At 28.4% G+C, this 24,910-nt stretch overlaps 1 protein-coding gene across 1 annotated transcript in view; it reads right to left on the reverse strand.

Moving 5' to 3' along the window:
- Positions 1 to 13,048: 13,048 nt before the first annotated feature.
- The window catches only part of LOC145271391 (uncharacterized), a 14,633-nt gene continuing 2,771 nt past the window's right edge, over positions 13,049 to 24,910 (reverse strand). Inside the window, exon 2 of the mRNA XM_080126930.1 lies at positions 13,049 to 15,768. Within this exon, the coding sequence (XP_079983056.1) occupies positions 14,376 to 15,470 (1,095 nt within the window). The 5' untranslated portion in view covers positions 15,471 to 15,768 and the 3' untranslated portion in view covers positions 13,049 to 14,375. The remainder of the gene's footprint in view (positions 15,769 to 24,910) is intronic.

Raw genomic sequence — 24,910 nt, forward strand, 5'->3', positions numbered from 1 at the left:
GTATCTCATATTACTTTTTAAAATACATTAATCATAAGGATGTAATTTCACCATAATAGTGAACAAACATTTTTTAATGTATCTCATATGATTTTTAGATTAAAATAATCATGAGGTTGTACCTTCACCATAATAATAAACATTTTTCTAACCTATTTCATGACTTGTAACTTATATTAAATTTATAATGAGGTTGTACCTTCACCATAATAATGAACCAACATTTTTCTAGTGTATCTCATATGACTTTTTATATGAAATTAATAATGAGGTTGTAACTTCACCATAACAATGAACCAACATTTTTCTAGTGTATCTCATATGACTTTTTATATTAAATTAATAATGAGGTTGTAACTTCACCATAATAATGAACAAACATTTTTCTTGTGTATCTGATATGACGTTTTATATTAAATTAATCATGAGGTTGTAACTTCACCATAATAATGAACAAATATTTTTTAGTATGTCTCATATGACTTTTTATATTAAATTAATAATGAGGTTGTAATTTCACCATAATAATGAACACACATTTTTCGTGTGTATCTCATATGACTTTTTTCTTAATTTAATAATGAGGTTGTAATTTCACCATAACAAACATTTTTCTCATGTGACTTTTTAGATTAAATTAATAATGAGGTTGTAACTTCACCATAATAATGAACTAACATTTTCTACTTATGACTTTTTAGATTAAATGATTCATGAGGTTTTAACCTCCCTATAATAATGAAAAAATATTATATTCCTATGTAGATACGACTACTAAAACTGCTGTATATCATTTATTTTTTCAGATGTTCCTGATTGAACGCTAGCATTGAATTTGTATGGTATATCATTTTATTTATATATTATAACCATTTATTACCTTATTTGAGAGACTTAAGATACTAGATACTATTATATAATATCATTTGTAAAATATTAACTCTCACAACTGAGAAAATTTACATTTTTTTAAAGTATGTAAATATTTTACTTAAGAATCAGATTTACTTAAACATCATTCACATATTCTTGTTCGCATGATATAAATAATAATTTTTTGGAAAGACATATGAAAACTGACATTGGTAAAGGGCAATATTCTTGTGAAGTTTGTTTTAAATATGAAATCTAACACTGAAGAATAGGCAGGTACTTGTAAAGTATGTGAACTTTGTTGTTTTACGAAATTCATGGCATATTAAAACTCTCACTGGATAAAAACAACAACCTTTTAAAGTTTGTGGAAATTCTTGCTACGAAAAATCATCTGTAATGATAGATATGAAAATTCGCACTGTATTAATGATAAATTCTTGTAAAGTGTTCTGACAAATCATGCTTAGTGAAACATATAAGAACGCATATTGGGAAAAACAATATTCTTGTGACGCATGTACTTTTTCTTCTCAAAAATCAGATTGAGCAAAACATGAGAACTCACACAGGAATATCCATTTTCTTGTGAAGTTTGCGGATATTCTAGTTCTGAAAAATCATCTTTAGTTACACATATGAAAACTCACATTGGAGGAAAACCGCATTCCTGTGAAGTGTGTAGATACTCTTGTTCTAAAAAATCAGACAGTGCAACATATGAGAATTGACAATATATTATTGTGAAGTTTGTGGATATTCTTGTTCTTAAAAATCACATTCTGTAACCATGAGACCTCACGCTGGGGAAAAACCATATTCTTGTGGAGTTTGTGGATATTCTTGTTCTAAAAAGTCACATTTAGTGACACATATAAAAATTCACACTGGGGAAAAACCACATTCTTGTGAACTGTGTGGATATTCTTGTTCTCAAAAATCCAAGTTGGAAAGACATATGAGAACTCACACTGGAGAAAAGACAAATTCTTGTGAATTATGTGGATATTCTTGTTCTGAAAAATATTCTTTGGTAAAACATATGAGAACTCACACCGGGGAAAAACCACATACTTGTAAAGTGTGTGGATATTCTTTTTCTGACGCATCAAAATTAGTGACGCATATTAAAATTCACACTGGGGAAAAACCACATTCATGTGAACTGTGTGGATATTCTTGTTCTCAAAAGTCAAATTTAGTTAGACATATGAGAACTCACACTGGAGAAAAGCCAAATTCTTGTAAATTATGTGAATATTCTTGTTCTGAAAAATACTCTTTGGTGAAACATATGAAAACGCACACTGGGGAAAACCCATATTTTTGTGAAGTGTGTGGATATTCTAGTTTTGATAAACCATCTTTAGAAAAACATATGAGAACTCACACGGGTGAAAAGCCATATTCTTGTGAAGTGTGCACATATTCTTGTTCTGATCAATCATCTCTAGTGAAACACATAAGAACTCACACTGGGAAGAAGTCACATACTTGTAAAGTGTGTGGACATTCTTTTTTTGAAGCATCAAAATTAGTAAGACATATAAGAACTCACACTGGCGAAAAGCCACATTCATGTAATGTGTGTGGATATTCTTGTTCTCAAAAATCAATGTTAACGAGACATATGAGAACTCACACTGGGGAAAAGCCACATTCTTGTGAAGTGTGTGGATATTCTTGTTTTCAAAAATCAAATTTAGCGAAACATATGAAAACTCACACTGGACCATATAATCCCTAGTCACCTATCTTTAAAATGGTGCTGTGAAACCTGACATAGATATATGAGATAAGTCATGATGCAGGTCTGAACAGAGCTGAAAAGGAGAAACAGACCAAATACCAATCCTATATGATATGAAATGAAACTGGAAACCTAGAGGAGATATCAATTATACTATTTATTATAGTTACTGTAGGGCTTATGAAGAACCTGAAGTCCTACATAACTAATATTCCCATTGAACCAAGTGCAAAAGAGATCCAGACAATTGAACTTAAGGAAATAGCGAGGATACGGTAAAGAGCTCTCGGTTGGTTTCAATAAAAAGCAGGGCGATGTTGGCAGCTTGTGTGGCTGCCGCATCTCCAAAATAACAATCTTTAAAGGGGAAAAGGCCACATTCTTGACCTGAAAATTTAAAGTTAGTTAAAAAGATGAGAAATCACATTAGAGAATTGGCACATTCATATGATGTGTGTGGATACTTTTTACAAAATTCTAATTTTGTGAATTCTAAGTTTGTGAATGATTAATTATTACTTCACAAAATTAAGGCTTACTCGCAAATGGATTTAAGAAAATGTTTGGTCTACAAAAATCTTACCGATGCATACTCTGTCACTCGGCTGTTAAAAGTCCAAGCCACCTAATGTCTGGATGCAAGATCTTTCTAGCTGAGGATCATTATACTGCCCATCATATACTTACATTGGAAGATCTACAAAGAAATGCAACTTCACAGGTCGTCGAACATCTGGAAACATGAACCACTACTGATAACATGAAACGGAAAAGTGAAAGTGTTCCATGAAAAAGGCATACAGCCAAGCAGATATATAAAAGACAGTGCAATCAAGCCAGATATGTGGCACTATTTATCAGTGCCATTGTTTCTAACACACTCTACGGTAGTAATTTGGCCATGAGCGTAGAGATACAAAGAAATCCCTTCCCATAATTCCCTTGCTATCTAGTTCTGCCTCTTTCTACACGGACCACCATGAGTTGAAGATGCATATTCTGTCCCTCCGTAAAAGAGTGGGATGCCCCCGCCCTCGACACTAGTTAGTTAGGTTAGTTAGCTTTGAAAAACCTATTATCCAGTTTTAATTGTAAAAGTTAATTATGATTCGTAATATATATTGTATCTATAATGTAAAATAAAATAGTTATGTTCCATATATATTACAATTGTGTCGCGTGTCATCTTTCTTGTATCTGCCATAAATGCCCTCATAAATACCTTCACTGAAACAACGAAGCAGTCCGGAGGATGAAGAAAGAAAATCCCAGTCAGGACACAACCGGGGAGAAAAGGGAGCCACACAGCACATCCAACATCTCAGGTATGCTTTTTTTGATATACAGACCCTAATGACGGCCATCCTCATATCTTCCCGAGACCACTTTAAGACATTTAGTATAACACGGGTGTCGGTCATACACCTCAGTGACCGGCTGATAGTGTTATAGAAATGGTAAGATTGGAGAGAACAAAACTGGGCATTATTGATATCTTTATTCCAAATGAATTTGCTATTAATGGAGTTGAATCAAATAAACTTCATCCGTGTTGTGATAAAAGTAACTAATAAAAAAAATCTTAAGCAAACATGAAGGACCAAACTGTAAGGAAATACAGTTTGCAACTATAACGGCAACATCGTATGTGCTTAAAAAATCCTGCAAAAAATACATGCATAATTGATGTCACTGTTTTAAATGAATTTGCCTAAAATAGCAAAATATTAGAAAATATTATGATTATAAAACGATGTTGCCTGTTTGTGATAAGAGCGACTTTTCTAATAAAAATACTTCAGAATACTTAGAAACAATGGAAAGTTTATGTTTAAAAGACCCCTTGAATAGAAATGCAAATCATAAAGAAATCAAGAGTAAGCTCCATAAAGGATCCCTTTGATATTTTAAAACTAAGTGAATAGATTAAAAGAAAAACGTTTGATATTTCAAAACTAAGTAAATAAATAAAAAAAAACGTTTGATATTTCAAAACTAAGTAAATAAAAAAAAAAAACTTTGACATTTTAAAATTAAGTAAATAAATTAAAAAAAGTTTGATATTTAAAAACTAAGTTAATAATTAAAAAAAAACTTGATATTTCAAAACTAAGTGAATAATTTAAAAACACTTGATATTTCAAAACTAAGTAAATAAATTTAAAAAAACTCTTGATATTTTAAAACTAAGTGAATAAATGTTTAAAAAAACTTTTTAAACTAATTGAAGTAATTTTTTTAAAAACGTTTGATATTTAAAAACTAAGTGAATAAATTAAAAGAAACACGTTTGATATTTAAAAACTAAGTGAATAAATTAAAAGAAAAACGTTTGATATTTTAAAACTAAGTGAATTAATTTAAACAAACACTTGATATTTTAAAACTAAGTGAATAAATTATAAAAGAACTTTGATATTTTAAAACTAAGTGAAGTAAATGTTTAAAAAAAACTTGATATTATAAAACTAGCTGAATAAATTAAAAAAAACTTGATATTTTAAAATTAAGTGAAGTAATCTTTTAAAAACTTTATATTTAAAAACTAAGTGAATAAAGTAAAAGAAACACGTTTGATATTTAAAAACTAAGTGAAGTAAATTTAAAAAAACTCTTGATATTTAAAAACTATGTAAGTAAAATTTTAGAAACACCTTGATATTTTCAAACTACGTGAAGTAAATTAAAAAAAAATTATATTTTAAAACTAAGTGAATAAATTAAAAAAGCTTGATATTTTAAAACTAAATTAATAAATAAAAACACTGGATATTTTAAAACTAAGATAAGTAGACTAAAAAAACTTTGATATTTTAAAACTAAGTGAAGCAAATTAAAAACGAAAACATGATATTTTTAAACTAGGTGAAGAAAATTTTTATAAAAACCTTTGGTATTTTTAAACTAAGTTAAGACATTTTTTATAACTTTATATTTAAAAACTAAGTGAATAAATTAAAAGAAAAACATTTGATATTTAAAACATAGTGAAGTAAATGTAAAGCAAAATTTTTAAAACTAAGCAAATAATTTTTTTAACTTGATATTTAAAAACTAAGTAAATAAATTGAAAAAAAACTTGATATTTTAAAACTAAGTAAATAAATAAAAAACGTTTGATATTTTAAAACTAAGTAAATAATTTATTTTTTTAAAAACTTGGATATTTTTTAAACTAAGTCAATTAATTAAAAAACACTTAGTTTAAAAATATCAAAGTTAAGTAAATTTAAAAAAACTTTGATATTTTTTAAGTATGTGAATAAAGAAATACAAAAAACTTGATATTTTAAAACTATGTGAATAAATTAACAAAAAAACTACATTAATAAATAAAAAAACACTTTGATATTTTAAAACTAAGTGAAGCAAATAAAAAAAAACATGATATTTTAAAACTAAGTGAAGAAAAATTTTATAAAAACCTTTGGTATTTTTAAACTAAGTTCAGCATTTTTTTAAAAACTTGATATTTTAAAACTAAGTGAAGTAAATTTTAAAAAACTTTATATTGTAAAACCAAGTTAATAAATTAAAATAACACTTGATATTTTAAAACTAAGTAAATAAATAAAAAAACTCTTGATAATTTAAAACTAAGTGAAATAAATGTTTAAAAAACTTTATATTTTAAAACTAACTGAATTAAATTTTTTAAAAAACTTTATATTTTAAAACTAAGTCAATAAATTTAAAGAAACACGTTTGATATTTAAAAAACTAAGCGAATAAATTAAAAAACACTTGATATTTTAAAACTAAGTGAATAAATAAAAAAAAACTTGGTATTTTAAAACTAAGGGAAGTAAATGTTTAAAAAAACTTATATTTTAAAACTAAGTGAATGAATTTAAAAAACTTTATATTTTAAAACTACGTGAAGTAATCTTTTTAAAACTTTATATTTTAAAACTAAGTGAATAAATTAAAAGAGAAATGTTTGATATTTAAAAACTAAGTAATTATAAATAAAAACACTTGATATTTTAAAACTAAGTGAAGTAAATAAAAAAACTTTGATATTTTAAAACTAACTGAAGTAATTTTTTTTAAAAAACTTTATATTTTAAAACTAAGTTAATAAATTAAAAGAGAAATGTTTGATATTTAAAACAGTGAAGTAAATGTAAAAGACTTTTGATATTTTAAAACTAAGTGAAGCAAAATTTTAAAAAACACCTTGATATTTTAAAACTACGTGAATAAATTACAAAAACTTTATATTTTAAAACTACGTAAATAAATTACAAAAACTTGATATTTTAAAACTACGTGAATAAATTACAAAAACTTGATATTTTTAAACTAAGTGAATAAATTAAAAAAACCCTTTGATATTTTAAAACTCATGAAGTAAATAAAAAACTTTGATATTTTAAAACTAAGTGAAGTAAATTTTAAAAATCTTGATTTTTAAAACTAAGTGAAGTAGATGAAAAACTTAATATTTAAAACTAAGTGATAAATTAAAAAAAAATTATTTTAAAACTAAGTAAATAAATTTTAAAAAATTTATATTTTAAAACTAAGTGAATAAATTTAAAAAAAACTCGATATTTTAAAATTAAATGAATAAATAAAAAGAAACCTTCGAGATTTTAAAACTAAATTTTTTTAAAAACTTGAGATTTTAATTTATGAAGTGAATAAATTTAAAAATAAAACCTTGATATTTTAAACCTAAGTTGAGTAAGTTAATCAAAAACCATTGATATTTTAAATTAAATATTTTTTTAAAAAACTTGATATTTTAAAACTAAGTAAATAAATTAAAAACCTTGATATTTTTAAAACTAAGTGAAATAAATTTTTAAAAAACTTGATATTTTAAAACTAAGCAAATAATTTTTTTAACTTGATATTTTAAAACTTACTTAGTTTTAAAATTGAAAAAAAACTTGATATTATAAAACTAAGTAAATAAATAAAAAACGTTTGATATTTTAAAACTAAGTACATAATTTATTTTTTAAAAAACTTGGATATTTTTAAACTAAGTGAATTAATTCAAAAAACCTTTGATATTTTTAAACTAAGTAAAGTAAATTAAAAAACTTTGATATTTTAAAACTAAGTTAATAAATTAAAAAACTTTGATGTTTTAAAACTATGTGAATAAATTAACAAAAAAACTTGATATTTTTAAACTAAGTTAATAAATAAAAAAAACTTCGATATTTTAAAACTAAGTTAATAAATTAAAAAACTTTGATGTTTTAAAGCTATGTGAATAAATTAACAAAAAAACTTGATATTTTAAAACTAAGTGAATAAATTAAAAGAAAAACATTTGATATTTAAAAACTAAGTAAATAATTTATTTTTTAAAAAACTTGGATATTTTTAAACTAAGTGAATTAATTTAAAAAAACTTTGATGTTTTTAAACTAAGTGAAGTAAATTAAAAAAAACTTTGATATTTTAAAACTAAGTTAATAAATTAAAAAAAACTTTGATATTTTAAAACTATGTGAATAAATTATCAAAAAAACTTAATATTTTAAAACTAAGTGAATAAATAAATAAAAACAAAAACGTCCAAAAACTATTTAGCAAATACATCCAGTGAACAAAGTTACAGATATCTTCAAACAATTGCGATTAAAACGAATTGTTAGAATACTTGAAATCTCTTTGTTGAAATGTATAAGATTAGATTTAAATTTATAAGATTAAAGGGTAATGCAAATAAATTACTACAATGTAAAAGTTCTTCACTCAATTGTGTTAAATATTGTTTGAAGTACAGATTAAAAAGCTCAAATAGGATAAAGTGTATTTGATTAACAATCAATTGTTGGTTAATAAGATAATCACTGAGGGTTTTAGAAAGTGGCATATAATTCGAATCACTGACAGTTGCATATAATTCTAATCTTTGCTTGAGTAGATTATCAATGAGAATTCACTCAAGGCAAAAATACTCCACAAACAAGAGATAAAGTAGATCTTGAATATATATCAATGTGACGAAAAGAAGGTTGAAATGCTAGACCCAGGAGTAACGCTTGGAATATTAATGCTGGATTGGTTTCCAGTATGACAAAATCCCTGCATAGACAATCTATGAAATTTCTTATTGAAGAACTAGCATCACTATGTAGCAACTACTATTGTTATTTCGTCATTTGAATTGTAAGTATGCTTCAAAAACATAATAAAAGGCGATACATTCTCATGTTCTCATAACAGTATATAACAGTGTATCATAGCAAATACAAACGAATATAAAAGCTCTTTATTCATCTGCTTACATACAACATCTATGAACAAAGTGCGTCTCAAGTCTAGCTTTACAAGGAACAAGCAGAATGCAGAATGGAAATGTTTCCCCATTAGTTGATTATGAATATCATCACTAAAACTTGTCGAAAGCAGTAAAGAAATTTTAATCTTCAATTGGATTGATTGCCAATGAGAATCAGACTAAGCAAAAATAATCAAAAGTGTTACTGGATCATAGAAATAAGTAAGTTATAAAAACAAGTCTGAAATGGCAGAGCTAATAATAACATGCGCTATTCATCAATACATACACGAAACATTGTTTCATTTTGTGAGTTTCGGGCAGCAACGATAGAGAAGTATATTACAAAATAAAATATAACGATTAAAATGGAGTTGATAAAAATAAACAAAGGAATGTAAGCTAATAAAATAAAACAGTGAGACGTGGATAGAGATTTTGCCTTTGCGATTCCGGAAAGCAACAAGAAAACATTTAAAAATAAAATCAACAGAAAAAAATTAAAAAAGATGTAATAAAAATAAAAAGAAACGGCCTACCATAACAATTTTTGTTTTTTCTTGTAAAACATATTTTAAGTGAAAAATATAAACAAGTTGTATTTTTTTCTTTTTTTTATCCATTTTTTTGTCAAACAAAATCGAATAAAACTATTAAGAAAACCAATTCTTGTGTTTTTCAGCGTTCTCAACATGGGGTGGTTGGGGGTGTTTTACTACGCTGGGGCACTGGGGCAGGTCGTAAAATAATACCAAATAAATAAATATATCGATGTTATACCTTAGAATTTCGGATGATGTCAATTAAAAAATACATAATTAAAAAAATAAATAAATAAAATTATTATAACCAAACATTTTAATGGCGGAAACGAATGTAAAATAACTAACTTGTTCGGATTTTTTGCAACCAAGATTAATTTTTATGTACAGTGTGTTTTTTATTTTGTTGTTTGTTATCTTTCTTTGTGGGTTTTTAAAACAATGTAATATTTATTTAATACGCAATGTATGTAGGTGGCCAGTAAAGGAGAAACCCTTCTAGACCGAGTCACTTTTTATGCATAAAATCACAAGTATAAGCCAAACAATCGAGATTTTAAAAAACATATTTTATTCACATTTCTTTTATAACTTTTATTTTTATAAAGAAAAAGAGTAGTATCACAAGATAGAAATCTTTTTATAATTTTCATTTTTATTTTAAAAAAACAAACTTTGGGTTTGTATTACTGTACACGTAGATTCGAAAAAGTTGTCAAAAAACAAATATATAACAAATAAATGTTATCAAAGGCAAGATAAGTTACTTTTCTACCAAACTGGATATATTTTTCGTGTTTTTATTCAATGTAACATGTTTATTCAGCTCCAAAAGCATACAGTGTTTACCGATGTATTGGAAAATTCAAAATGGCGGTCGACACTCTCTTTAATGTGGTAAGTTTGGGAAAAGGTGTTATAAATAATAAACTAGACAAAATACTATTAAAAAAACACCGAATATATGTCAACTTATGTCACGGTAACATATAATGAGCGAATTTCTAACAAACCCTAACATTTTTTGTTATATATTTTATTTTTTGACAATTCCTCTACAATTATTGTTGCATTTTCATTTTTTGTAATGTAGTCGAAAAAAAAAACAAACTGTGACATGAAAACAAAAACGAGTCTCTTAATAGTCGCATAAAAACTTCAAAGTCTAGCGATTCTGGAGAAGAAACTATTGGAGTAGAAAGATCTTTTACATCTAGGGATCTCTACAGTGTGGGTGTGAGATTTGGCAGTTCGTCAGAGCATTCACCACTAAATTTTTTTTTTTTTTTAAACAGTGATCACCACTTATCAAGGCCCGGAAGCCACTCAGGGATAAGGGTTATTGTAAGTACATCACGTTAGTGAGGAGATTTTATGAAGTGTTTAATTAGGGGGGTGGTTCATTAGGAATTTGTTAACATTAAATACTTGTAGAACAGGCAGAGGGATGCAACGTTTCGTCGATGAGAAAAAGGCTGAAGCTTAGATGCCAGTTCAGGGCCTATCAGAGACTTGTCAAGGAGCGAGAGACTAGTAGCAGATGCACCAGCCCAAATGTGACAGCAATACTCCATACATGGGTGAATGGTGGCCTTATAGAGGTACAGGATATTTTCGGGTGTTAGTAGTTGTCTAGCACGGTGGAGAGAGCTCACCTTTCTTGCAGCGTCTCTAGAAATGCCTTCAATGTAATTGTTCTAACTAATGTTTCCTGTGAACGTTAGGCCAAGCAGTTTGAAAGATGTACTCTCCGATAAAGAGTCGTTGGCCATTGCTATAGGTGGTAAAGAGGGTTTCTTGTAATTATTGAATGAAACTAGTTTAGTCTTGGCGGCATTGAACATGACCAACCATTTTTGTCCTCATTCCACTAAAGATTGGAGGTCTTCCTCTAGAGTTTCTGCCATTTCTTTAGAAATGTGTTCATTCGTCTTCCTGTCGTGCCTGTTATAGAGTGTAGTGTCATCAGCATATATATATATACCCATCTCAGAGGCAATTTTGTCGGGGAGGTCATTTATGAATATCAGGAACAATAAAGGTCCAAGGATAGACCCCTGGGGCACTCTCGCATTTATATCATATTGTTTAGATGTACGACCGTCGAGGACAACCTGGATTTTTCTCTTATCTAAGAAGGATTTAATTATGTTAAGTATTCTACCAGTGATACCGTATGATCTAATTTTCCTGAGGAGACCCTGATCCCATGCCATCTCAAAAGCCTTAGATATATCTAGAGCTACCGCTCTACCCTCCTCCGCTTTGTCCAGTGAAAGCACGGTTGTATTATATAAAAAAATTAATTTAAAAAAATCCCTTCCTTAATAATAACGTTATGATTTAGAAAGGAAAGCAGTATTAAAAAATATTTTTAAAAACTCATAAATAATAAGGTTATTATTTAAAAAGCAAGGGTTTATTATAAAAAAAAATAATTAAAAAAAAAAACTCCCCTCGTAAATAAGAATGTTATTATTTAGAAAAACAAGGTTTTATTATATAAAAATGTAATTAAAAATACTTATTTTTCAGTCCAGGAATTCAATACAATATGAAAAAAAAAATAGGCATGAATTCGCGTTTTCTTTTGTGTTCAAAACAAAGCTTCGTTTTCTTTGTTTTAGTTCTTTAGTAAATTGATACAACTTTTGTTTCGTGTGTATTCAAAATTAAAAGATTGAAAACACGATTCAAGCGTGCCATTATTTAAAGAAAAAGATCAACTGTTAAGGAACAATGAATTTAGATCACCGTAACACGGTGTAATCATTATTTCGTTCCTAGTGTAAAAATGTCCGGGAATTAGTTAAGTGTGCCGAATTTTTTCCTATCAAGTTAAGATTATATTTGTCAATGATGAAGAATTGTTGTGATTTCTTTAGTAATTTTCTCTTTGTGTGTCGAATTCATTAAAAACTAAAATATATGAAAATATGAAATCCATCATATTATTTAAGACAACATTTCATTATTATTTGATTAGTTGAAGCTGTAAACAATAATCAGAATAATCAAAATAATCAAAATAATCTTCATATAAAAATGTGGTTAAATAATTTTGTATGAAGAAAATCTGGAAGATTTTTATTACAGTGCCCCATACATCGGGCATTTCAAAAAGCGCACAAAAAACAAGAACACCATCCGACCGGTGAGGAGGAAAAAAATTCTCTAAAAGAAAAAAAAAAGATTTTCCTAGGAATTTAAAAATAAATGTTTTAATAAATTTATTGTTTTATTTCTTAAATATATCGTTTTTATTCATTAAAAATATATTTTAAAAACCGTTGAAAAAAGATTTATTAGTAAAATATTTTTTTTAAAAGTCAATAAAGAAATGGATTTTTTTTTACTTCACTGAAAAAATATCATTGAAAAAAGTATTTGTTTATAAAACATTTTCTTTTAGTTCATTGAAAAAATATCTTTAAAAAATGGCAGCGTTTTAATAGTTGATAAGTGTTCGTTTATTTGGTGGTATAACCGAATCTCGGAATTGTAGAATTAATAGTTCTCATCCAATCAGCGGTGCTGGATATTTTACATGGAGAAATTATTATTTTTGTCGGGTTTAAGGGGTACGAGTATGCATATGTGTAATGACGGTTAACACCCAGGAAAAGTAGGAAAAATATAAAAGTACTCGGTGTAGAATGGTGTCGTAAGAGTAGTCGGTAAAGTGAGGCTGAAATTTTACATACTTTCTCTTTAGGTAAGGACGGCGGACTAAATGTAATTTTAATATAAATAATATTAATAATGTGTATGTAATTGCGGTCTACAGTTAGATACTGTAATGACTAATGACGGAAACATAGTAAGTTTTTATGTGTCATCTGTGTAGTCAACCTAAGGGGGAAAATTGCGTCTTCTATTACATGCAATTAAGAGATTCATAATTTAGAATCCTGCAACTTAAGATATCTGCTTAAGCTCCAGCGGGAAAGTGTTGTATGTTACAACTCTGAATAGCAGCAGTAACTCATTCATTTCGGTCGTTGTAATTCTTGTAGTTTGACATTTGACAACTGAGCTCTTCCCTACATCGCAATACTCTGCACTTATTGACCATATTTTTTTCACAATTTTAAAGGTTATTGTCCAGTTGTTTGCAATAGCTTTGCCACTGATGGTAACGAATGACGATGCGAGAGTTTTACATTATTAGCTGCTGATGAATAGAGGAGTCAATTCACAAATAATATCATGGTTGTAAGTGATGAGATGCCATGGTCAAAACTGTTCAAATGAATCAACAAATGAATGGTAGTGTAATTTAAGATGTGTTTCTGATGCATTGTTGAATGAAGCCAATTGTGATTCTCTTTTTTACTTATGAGAAATGATATTTGTGTTTTCATTATTTTGAGAACGAACCAGTGAATTATTTTTCTTTTCAATGACGTCGCTTTCTTTAATTTCTCATCCATGATTTTATTTTATTTGCTACAAAGTTGGATTAGTGATAGCAAAACATTTTCTTTTGATAAAAAAAATCCATGGGTTTTATGAGGTCTTAATTCTCTGTTCTTTGTTGCTACAAATGATGGAAACACACGCATCCGGATAGATTTTATCAAGACTTTGTATCTGAAATCGTCTCATTTCTGTCCTTTATCTTGGGTGCAGCATTTGTTTGTATTTTTCATTTTATTTTTATATATGATTATCTTATGTTTTTGATTAATAGCTTACTTTATAATGAGTAGTATCCGCATTGCAAATAAAAAAAAACTATAAATAAGGGCCTGAAACATCCGAGGACCATGTTAAGTAAGCATTTAAGTCACTTCCAGTAAACATTTATTTTTTCAGAGTAAATTTGTCTCTTTCAATAAAGATGATGTATAAGAACAATAATAAACACACTGTTTACAAGTTTACAAGTGTGAGATCTGAAATGTGTTGCAAGATGTTTACGAGAACTTTAATATTAATATTGTTCACATGAATATGGTTTTCACATTTTATGGTCTCTCATATGTCTTTTTAGACGATTTTTAGTAAAACATGAATATACACATTTTTCACAAGAATATGGGTTTCCCCTAACGTGAAATTTCATGTGGTACGTTAGCTGTTGTTTCAGTGCACATGAATAATCACATAGCCCACAAGAATATGGTTTTACTCCAGAGTGATTTCTTTTATGTCTCTGTAGATTTGATATAACTGAACATGAATAGTTACATACATCACAAGAATATGGTTTTTCTCCAGAGTGAGTTCTTATATGCTTCGCTAGATCTGATTTATCTGAACATGAATATTGACATTGTTCACAAGAATATCGCTTTTCTCTAGTTTTAGTTCTCATATGTTTCACAAGATTTGGTTTTTCAGGACGGGAATATTGTGATTGTTCACGAGAATATGGCATTTCACCAGTGTTAGTACTCATATTCATCGCTAGATTTGGTTTCTCAGAAAAAGCTTTTTTCCATTGTTCCCAAGAATGTGCGTTTTCACCAGTGTTAGTACTCGTATGCATCGCTAGATTTGGTTTCTCTGAACTTGAATATTGTGATTGTTCACGAGAATATGGAATTTCACCAGTGTGAGTACTCGTATGCATCGGTAGATTTGGTTTCTCTGAACTTGAATATTGTGATTGTTCACGAGAATATGGAATTTCACCAGTGTTAGTACTCGTATGCATCGGTAGATTTGGTTTCTCTGAACTTGAATATTGTGATTGTTCACGAGAATATGGAATTTCACCAGTGTTAGTACTCATATTCATCGATACATTTTGTTTATCAGAAAAGACATTTTCCCATATTTCCCAAGGATCTGGCTTTTCTCCAGTGTGAGTACTCATATACATCTCTGGATTTGGTTTCTCTGAACTTGAATATTGAAATTGTTCCTGAGGATATGGCTTTTCTTCAGTGTGAGTACTCGTATGCGTCGCTAGATTTGGTTTCTCAGAAAAGCAATATTCCCATTGTTCCCAAGGATCTGGCTTTTCTCCAGTGTTGGTACTCATATTCATCTCTATATTTGGATTATCAGAACAAGAACTTTCACACCAATTCTCAGTGTGGTTTATCATATACCGTGTACTTGAATTTTTCAGTAATTATTATTTTGAGAAACAAGAATTAAAATATTTTAATGACAAATTATTCGATATTTTTCTGACAAATATAAGATTGTTATGCCACAGATGTCAGGTTATATCTTCAAACATGAATATGATCTTTCAGTAATTATTATTTTGAGAAATATAAGATTGTTTTGCCACAGATGACAGTTTATGGCTTCAAACACGATTATGATTTCCTCTGTAGGAAATAGAAAAGAAAATATAGGCCCGTTCAGATTCAACACAAGCGTTCAAGCAGGAACATCTGCAAAGAAAAAATAAATATAATTTTATTAATTTTTGCCAACATCATTTTAAGTGATTTGTATTCAAATATTTGTAATTTTCATCCTTATGGAATTTGTTTAACTGTTTTAGAAAAATTATTTAGAGATTTCGCTTTTATATTAATACAATCCTAACTACGATCAATATCTTTTATATTGATACAATCATAACTATGATGAATATCTTTTATATTGATACAATCATAACTATGATGAATATCTTTTATATTGATACAATCATAACTATGATGAATATCTTTTATACTGATACAATCATAACTATGATGAATATCTTTTATATTGATACAATCATAACTATGATGAATATCTTTTATATTGATACAATCATAACTATGATGAATATCTTTTATATTGATACAATCATAACTATGATGAATATATTTTATATTGATACAATCATAACTATGATGAATATATTTTATATTGATACAATCATAACTATGATGAATATATTTTATATTGATACAATCATAACTATGATGAATATATTTTATATTGATACAATCATAACTATGATGAATATATTTTATATTGATACAATCATAACTATGATGAATATTCTTTTATATTGATGCAATCATAACTATGATGAATATCTTTTATAGATATGTTTATTCAATTTTCACCCCAAACAAGGCAGAGTGCCACTTTTTACTCGGGGCTACTATCGGGGGCATAAGTCGCAGGTGTATTATGAAGGGAGATGAGTGGGAAGGTGTCTGTTTACATGACACTTGAACTTCTGCATGCCAGTATAGTTGTGAAAGCAGAATCTCGGGAGCGAGTTTCAAAGTCTAGAATTCCTGAGGAAGAAACCATTGGAGTAGAAGGCTTTTTACACATAGTGATCTCTACTTTGAAGGGACGACATTTAGGTGCTTGCCGCGTTTGTTGGGGGTGCTCACGTCGAGGCGTACAAGTGCTTGTAGTTCGTCAGAGCATTCATTATTAAAGTAGTTTTAGAACAGGCAGAGGGATGCAACATTTCGTCTATATGACATAGGTTATAAACTGTCATCTAAGCTTCGGCATATCAGGTTGGCGACTCTCTTTTGAACCCTGTCAAGAAGTAAGAGAAAAGTAACAGATGCATCAGCACAACTGTGAAAACAGTACTTTATACATGGACGAATTGTGGCCTCATAGAGGTATAGGATACTTTAAAGCATAATTAGTTTTCTAGCACTGAACAGAGAGCCCACTTTTTTGCGGCAGCCTTGGAAAAGCTCACAATGTATCTATTCCAGTTCATGTTTCCTGTAAATGTTAGGCCGAGAAGTTTAAAGGAAGTACTTTAGGGTTTTTTTAATATTATATTGAACAATGATTAACAAAAAAATTAATTCAAAAATAGGAACATAGAAAAATAATTAAATTAAAAAATGCAAAAATTAATACAAACGTACAAACAAGGTTTTTTTTTAATTGAATATCTTAGGACTTTACTAATAATCCTATAAATAGACCCTGAAAACTAACATTTATCTTTTAAAGAATTTTTTTTTACGATATATTTGTTCTTTTGTTTTTCACTCGTGCCTGGTATAGAATGTGGTGTCATCAGCAAATATACCCATCTCCGAAACAATTTTATCAGAGAGGTCATTCATGAATATCAAGAAAAGTAAAGGTCCAAGGATAGACTCATGAGGTACTCCCGCATTTATATCATACTAGCAAAAGTACCCGTCGTTGACTGGGTTCAAAAACAGCCTACAGAAAACGGACTGATTTATTAAAGTACTAGCGGGGGTACCCGGCGTTGCCCGGGTGTTTGTAGGTGTGTGTGGTGTTAAATAAAAAAGACACCGGGGTAGGATTGAACCCGAAGCCCTGAGTCGAAGTTTGAAAGTAAAATCGGCCAGCCGGAATGAGTTACTGAAAGATGTTTGAATTTATTTAAGTAAGAACCAAATTGACAGGTGCGCACTCGGAAGTTGTCGAGCGTTACGACGACTACGTAGGTTTGTTTTTTATAAGTGAAGTAAAGAAAACAACGTTTTAATTAAGTAGGGGGGGTAACAAAACATCGGAAAAAAAACACAAAAAATCTAACGTAAGGCAAACGAACGATTAAAACAGAAAACGAACACGTGAAAAATGGCTTAAATAAGCCTGTTTCGATATTAAAATTTAAAAAATCGGTGGGTACCCAGGTGTTTTTGGGTGTGTGGTCGGGGGTGGACAATTGAAGTTAAAAAAAATCAGAAAAACGAACGTTACGTGAAAAATGGCGTAAATAACTCTTGTTCAATATTTAAATTTAAAAAATCGAAAAAAAAAGACATCTCACACCACGATTCGAACCCAAAACGTTTAGATAATGAGCCAACGTTCTAATCGACTGACCTAACGAAACGTACATGAAATTTGTTCAGTTTTTCAACTATTTAAAGGAAATCAGGTCATGACGTCATCTGGCGCATGTATAGAACTGCTCGTCGTCACGAGAAAACCGTTTTTGTTGACCCCCCTGTCGAAAATTATCGATTTCAGGGTGGAAAATGAAGGATTTTGGCAAATTTTTCAATATTTTTCGAGCGAAGGATGAGGCTTCGATATGATACCGTGTTTGTGAATTTTCGTCATGTCTGTCGAAGGTTTTTAGCAGACACACATACACACATACATTTTCGCTTTTATATATATATAGATTTCATTTACGACCGTCAAGAACAACCTAGATTTTTCTGTTATCTAAGAAGGATTTAATTACTTTATGTATTCTACCAGTGATACCATATGATGTATAAAAAAAAAACATCATGCCATACCCTGTCAAAACCCTTAGATATATCGGGGGCTATCGCTCTACCCTCCCGTGTTTTGTCCAGTTAACAGTACATACGTTCAGAGATTACAGTTAGGATATCTGCTGTGGAATGGGCTAGCAGAAATACATATTGATTGTCGGTCAAGGGTTTAGCAGCTGTACGGTGATGGACTAGAGGTTGATTAATTAAAGACTAAAATATTTTGGTGAAAAGCGGGAGAAGGCTAATGGGGCGATAATTTACTGTATCAGTTCTTTCGCCAAAATTCTTGAAACTGGCACCACAGAAGCAAGAAAGCAAGATTCGTTGAGGCATTTGTTGTAAAGTTTAGATAGAACTGGAGCAACCTCAGCTTAACATTTTTTTAATAGCACAGCTGGGATGAGATCGGGTCCACATGCTTTTGAGGTGTCTAGGTTTTTTATGATTTTTTTTTTACAAGTTGATCACCACTTATCAAGGCCCGGAAGATAAGTGAAAATGAGATTAAATAAAAACAATCTGTTTTTAATAAAAACAAAAATAAATAAAAAAAAAAAAAAACGCGTTCTATTTTTGTATCTAGTTTGGCGACATTGTAGCATTTTTCTCGGCTAATGAACAGTTGTGGTTATATATATATATATATATATATATATATATATATATATATATATATATATATATATATATTATGAATATCCGAGAACTGCTGCATTTTTTTTCTTCACCAGATACCACGTTTTTAATTATGTATTGACACGTAATCGCTTAAAAAAGTAAAATCCCAGCTTACCAAGTGATTTAAACGTTGGACATTATTATCTATTACATTTTTATGCCATATTTATCTGTGCTATTTTTTTCCTAAATTTATATTTGATGATATTAAAATGTATAAGAAAACTAACTTTTGTTTAACATTGATTAAATCATAAAGTGAGGTTTAATGATTATTACGGACATGATCCAACGGGGATTGCGAAACCCAAAAATCGACGGAATTTGATGATTTTAGGCAGATTTTAAAGAACAAAATTATTAAATCTATATCGAAATATTGATTTAAAAAAAAAAAAAAAGTGCTAATTTTTTTGGAGAAGGCAGTATCAATCTCAGAAAAGCGGATTTTTGGCGGACCTGTACGGGAATGCTCATCCCCTAAAAAAAGTCGCGTTTTCACTATTTTTTCAACATTTTTTTTGGTACTTGTACAGTTTAGTCAACACATTAAAAAATGAAAATATCGAAAAAGTGTATATTGTACGTATCCGTTATGAAATGAAGTTCTTCGAAAAAAAATATCACTTAATTTCATCAAGTATTTTTTTTATTTACAGCAAAAAATAATTTTATGATACCAAGCAAAAGGTTCCATTTTTAGGACGAAAAACGAGTAATAAAGATGGGGAGGGAGTATCGGCAGTTTACATGGAGTTATCTCCCGTGGAGTGTTAAAAAATACAAACATTTTTTTTTAATCCAAGCCTTCAACGTGCTGTCATAAGAACGTTTGTTTCCACTGTAAAAAAAAAAAAAAAAATACTCGATCAAATTAAGTCAAATTTTTTCCGGAGATCTTCAGTCCAAAACGGATACGTACAATATAACCTTCTTTTCGATATTTTCATTTTTTTTATATCTTGATTAAACTGTACAAATACCTTTTTTTTCTAACGACGATTATCATAAATTAGACTTAAGTATCAAATTAACAAAAAAAAATGAAAAATAAAATAATTTAATGACAGGTCGGTAAAGATAGGTACGGGCAAAATGAATGCCGATGATCAAAATGTATAAACATATTGACCCCACTCTTTACTTAAAAAAAAATCAGCAAAAATCAGGAAATTAACCAATTTAAATGAAATTTTCAGTATTTACCAAATAATGATCGCGGAATAGAATGAACTAATTATTTTTATTTAAATCTGAGTGAAAATGTATAATTTTGTTTAAACAAAAAATACATTTACTAAAGTTATAGTTTTCAGTAGTAAATAAAAAACGCAAGACTTTATTTTTTTTAATGTAAATAAAGCATCGTAATTTGTAACAATAAAAATAAAAAGATTTTCAAAGGAACATTAAGAAAAAAGCCCCTAAATCCGTATTAATTAATTCTATATATAGAATTCATTAATACGGATTTATAATTGTAAAATATATTTCTACTTTTTTTTTTAATTAAGGGTTTCCCATAATTTTTATATGCAAGACTAGCAGTATCAGAATTTTTGTAGGAATTTTTGACACCCCTAACACGAAACTGCGAATACAATATAAAAATCTCGGAATTTCTCTGTTAAAAGTGGGTTATTTATTTTCTTTATGGATTATACTTCCAAAATAAACTATTACAGTTGTTTTAAAAGTAATAGAAATATATTTTTTTTAAACAGTAATGAATTTTCCGAACTCAATATTTTTCAATTTTTAAACTATCAAAATTTTTCTATTGATTCTATTTTTACGATATTTTCAGGGTCAATGTGAAATTTTATGTTCTTTCCAATAAATCGAAAATAATATTTTAGACAAACGTTTTTTTTTTTAATTCACGAACTCCCCCCATCCCAATTTTGAAGTGTCTATTAAAAAGTAAATACTTAATTTAGTAACCCGAAAGTAAATAATTAATTTACTCACAAATTGAAGAGAAAAGGTCAATACATAATATATTCAAATTAAAAAAAAAACAGTGTTCTTTTAGAATTTTACCTGTAAAGTTTGAAGTTTAAAACCCTTTTGTTTTAAACCAAGTTATTTGATTTTTTTTTGTTTTTTTTTTAAATGGAACCTTGGTCCTTGCTCCTTTAATTGAAAAAAAAAATTAGGGCTTGAATTACATTTTTCGAGAAGTTATAAGCTTGGAAAGACAGGGGGTCGAATAATTCACGCCTCCCATTTTGTAAATGTCTAATAATAATTAATTTAGACCCGATAAGTACATAATTATTTACTCACAAATTGAAGAGAAAAGGTCAATACATAATATATTCAAATTTAAAACAAAAAAACATAGTGTTCTTTTAGAATTTTACCTGTAAAGTCCGAAGTTTAAAACCTTTTTTTAAAAAAAAGTTTTGTTTTTTTTTGTTTTTTTTTAATGAAATCTTGGTCCTTTCTCCTTTAATTGAAAAAAAAATTAGGGCTTGAATTGCATTTTTCGAGGAGTTATAAGCTTGGAAAGATGGGGTGGAATTATTCGCTATTTTCACGAAATTTCTGTGCAAGACTTTAATAATTTCCTGGCTCGCAAGAATGTGAAACTTTCGGCGTAGCATATGTTTTTTATATAATATTGAACAATAATTAAGAAAAAATTAATTTAAAAATAGGATCATAGAAAAATAATTAAATTAAAAAATGCAAAAATACAAACGTTCAGAAAAGGAATGTACGACGGATGCGCAACTGGGTGGGGGGAGAACTTCCTCCCTTTTAATTACATGATGTCTTTTCACAATCTTTCAACTGACTGAAATTTTGGGCCTTCGTAATTTTCATGTTCACAAAATTTTAGTTTTTTACGTTTTGCGAACACCAGCATCACTCGGTTTGGGGCTAATTAATATATGTTTTGTACAAACACGGTGTTTTTTTTTTCATTCAATTCAATATCTTCGGACTTTACTAATAATCCTATAAATAGACCCTGAAAACTAACATTTATCTTTTAAAGGATTTTTTTTACAATGAATTTATTTAACTTCACAATTAAGCTGAATTAGGTAGCTCGCCGTGAAAACATTTTCATAACTTTTTTTTTCACGTGTACAAATATTTCTTTTCTTTTTTGAAATTAAGTTCAGTCCTTAATCTTTCAAATACAATCAAAAAGTAGTCGGAAACCTTAACAAAATTGATAAATCGGCTTTCAAAACTAGATCCCCCATTTCTGTCCGCCCATTTTTGCCCGGACCTAGAAAAGAAATGGATCGTAAGTCAGGTAGCAATGAAGTGGATTTTCATTAAGTTGGTTTTTTCTCTTATTAAGTTATTATGTCATCTGTGATAATGGCCAAAAGAAAGTTTAAAAAAAAAAAAATTGTAAAACACGCATTTTATAGGGTGAGAAATCTCGTACAGATCCGCCGTATTTTTCTTCCGGTAGGTAGCGGGGGAGGGGTCTCAAGTTTCCGCTAGGTGGCAGTGTCGGTTGTAGAGAAGTAGATTTGGTAAAAACATGGCCGCTAAAGAATACAATGCATAATACTGTTTTTTTTTAATATCTCGATTATCACTGTCTTTCCAAAATTTCAATGCGATGTTCGTATTCAGCATAGTCGAAAACCTATGTAAGTCGTCATCTTAAAGAACATTGTGGACCTAATGTAAAAAAATTACCCATTATTTTTTGTTACACGTCATTGTAATGATGTATTCTATATGACATATTCCTGAATAAATCGTATATTTTTTTCTGTAAAAAAATATTCCTTTTTTCTTCGGTATATGCAAAATATGAACCGTTCTTGGTTTAGTCAGGATTTGCAAGTTTTGCCGTATTTTTTTTTTTATTGTTAGAGAAAAAAAAAAACTCCTCCCCTTCTGTTACGGTTGCCATTTTTTTTTTTTTTTTTTTTTTTGTTAATGAGAATTTATTTTACATTATGTTTTTTATTAAATAATAAAATTATTTATATAATTAAATTGGATTCGCTTCTACACTATAAAGAAAGTATTTTGTAGTCGATAAATGAAGTTTTAAGATAAAAAAAACAATGGTCGCAACTGATTTTTTGTCAATTCTAAGAAATTACAATGATAGCTTCCAAATTAGTCAGTCGAAATTACCCGAATATTACTGAATTATATAAAAAAAAAAAAAAACTAACTGTAGTAACAGTTGGGAAATTGACGCCATCTTGTTTAAATCGAAACGGGAAATTATCTTTTGAACTCTCCGATATCTTACGATCAGGTTGATTAAGTCTAATTTTTGTATTTTATTTAATAAATAATATTCTACCTCATCGATTTTCGTAATTTTTTTTATATAATCATCGTAACAATACGTAGACTATGTAGATACCCTTGCTTTCGTGTGGAATTCACTTTTAGAATTTCCGAAATTTCGTCCCTACAATGTAGAAGTGCTAAATTAAAAAAAAAAATAAGTATTTTTCAAGTTAAATATTTATAATTACCAACTTTAAACACCACATTATTTTCCTATCCCATACAGCACATTATTTTTATTGCCGTATCTCATAATTAATTTTGGACTAGTGCACTTATTGATCCGTGCTGATATAATAACGTTATTATTTAAAAAGCCATTCTTAACATGGAGAGGGTGTTTTGTACCTATTCTATACTTTAACCTTGCAATTGTAATAAAAAAAAGAAAACTTTAATTAAACTTGGAAATACGATTGGAAGAAGCGCGGATCAGTAAGTGTAGCATTGTAGCAACTGTTTTTGTACAAACATCAATAAAATTATCTTTTAATAATGATGACTTATCCCATATAGAATACTTTTAAATATTTTTATATAAATAGAAATAAAATGATTTTAAATAATATATCTCTTATTTTAGAATATGCCTTATATAATATGTTTAATATAAATAATATATTTTTAAATATATTTTTTAATATGCCTCGACATTTGAATATTAACATAATTTAAAAACAAGTACCCCATATAGCTTATTCGTGAAATTATTTCTTTAATTTAAATGCGTACATTTTCATTTTTTAATATATTTTAGAATTTAGCAGAGACCCGCAAACAAAAATTAAAAATATATGAGTGAAAAATTAAAAATATGGCAGCCAAATATGACCAAAGGCAATATAAATTATAGTTTTGACTACTTTGACGAGTTGGGGAGTTAGAACGACAAGATGGCTGACATTCAACTGCGAAGTCTCGATAATCGCTTAAATCATGTAAACAAAGCAAACTAGAAACTTACACTTGTCGGCCATATTTTTTTTAACTTTGCAATTCGGCGTTATTCGTTTTTCGAACCGAAAAAGAGAAAAAAAATGTATCCCGTAGGAAGAAGAGTTTCTTTTATTTGATTACAATTTTTAATATATATTTAGAATTTTACTTTTTTTTGTTTTGTTTTTGCTAAATATCTATATATTTTTAAATAATGATTAGAAAGGCTTATAATCGGACTTATATATTTTAAACTTTTATAATTGTTTTGTTAAAATGATAATTATAAAAACGTATAATCGGACTTTTTTTTTTACCTTTTTTCGTTTTGTTAATTATCTATATATTTTTAAATAATAATTAGAAAAACTTAAAATCGGACTTTTTTTTTTTTTTACAGATTATATTGCCTTTTTCTTTCGATTGGATGTTGAGGTTAAAT

Source organism: Euprymna scolopes, chromosome 46 (genome assembly GCF_053919585.1).
Source record: "Euprymna scolopes isolate OS-2025 chromosome 46, ASM5391958v1, whole genome shotgun sequence".
Taxonomy (NCBI): domain Eukaryota; kingdom Metazoa; phylum Mollusca; class Cephalopoda; order Sepiida; family Sepiolidae; genus Euprymna; species Euprymna scolopes.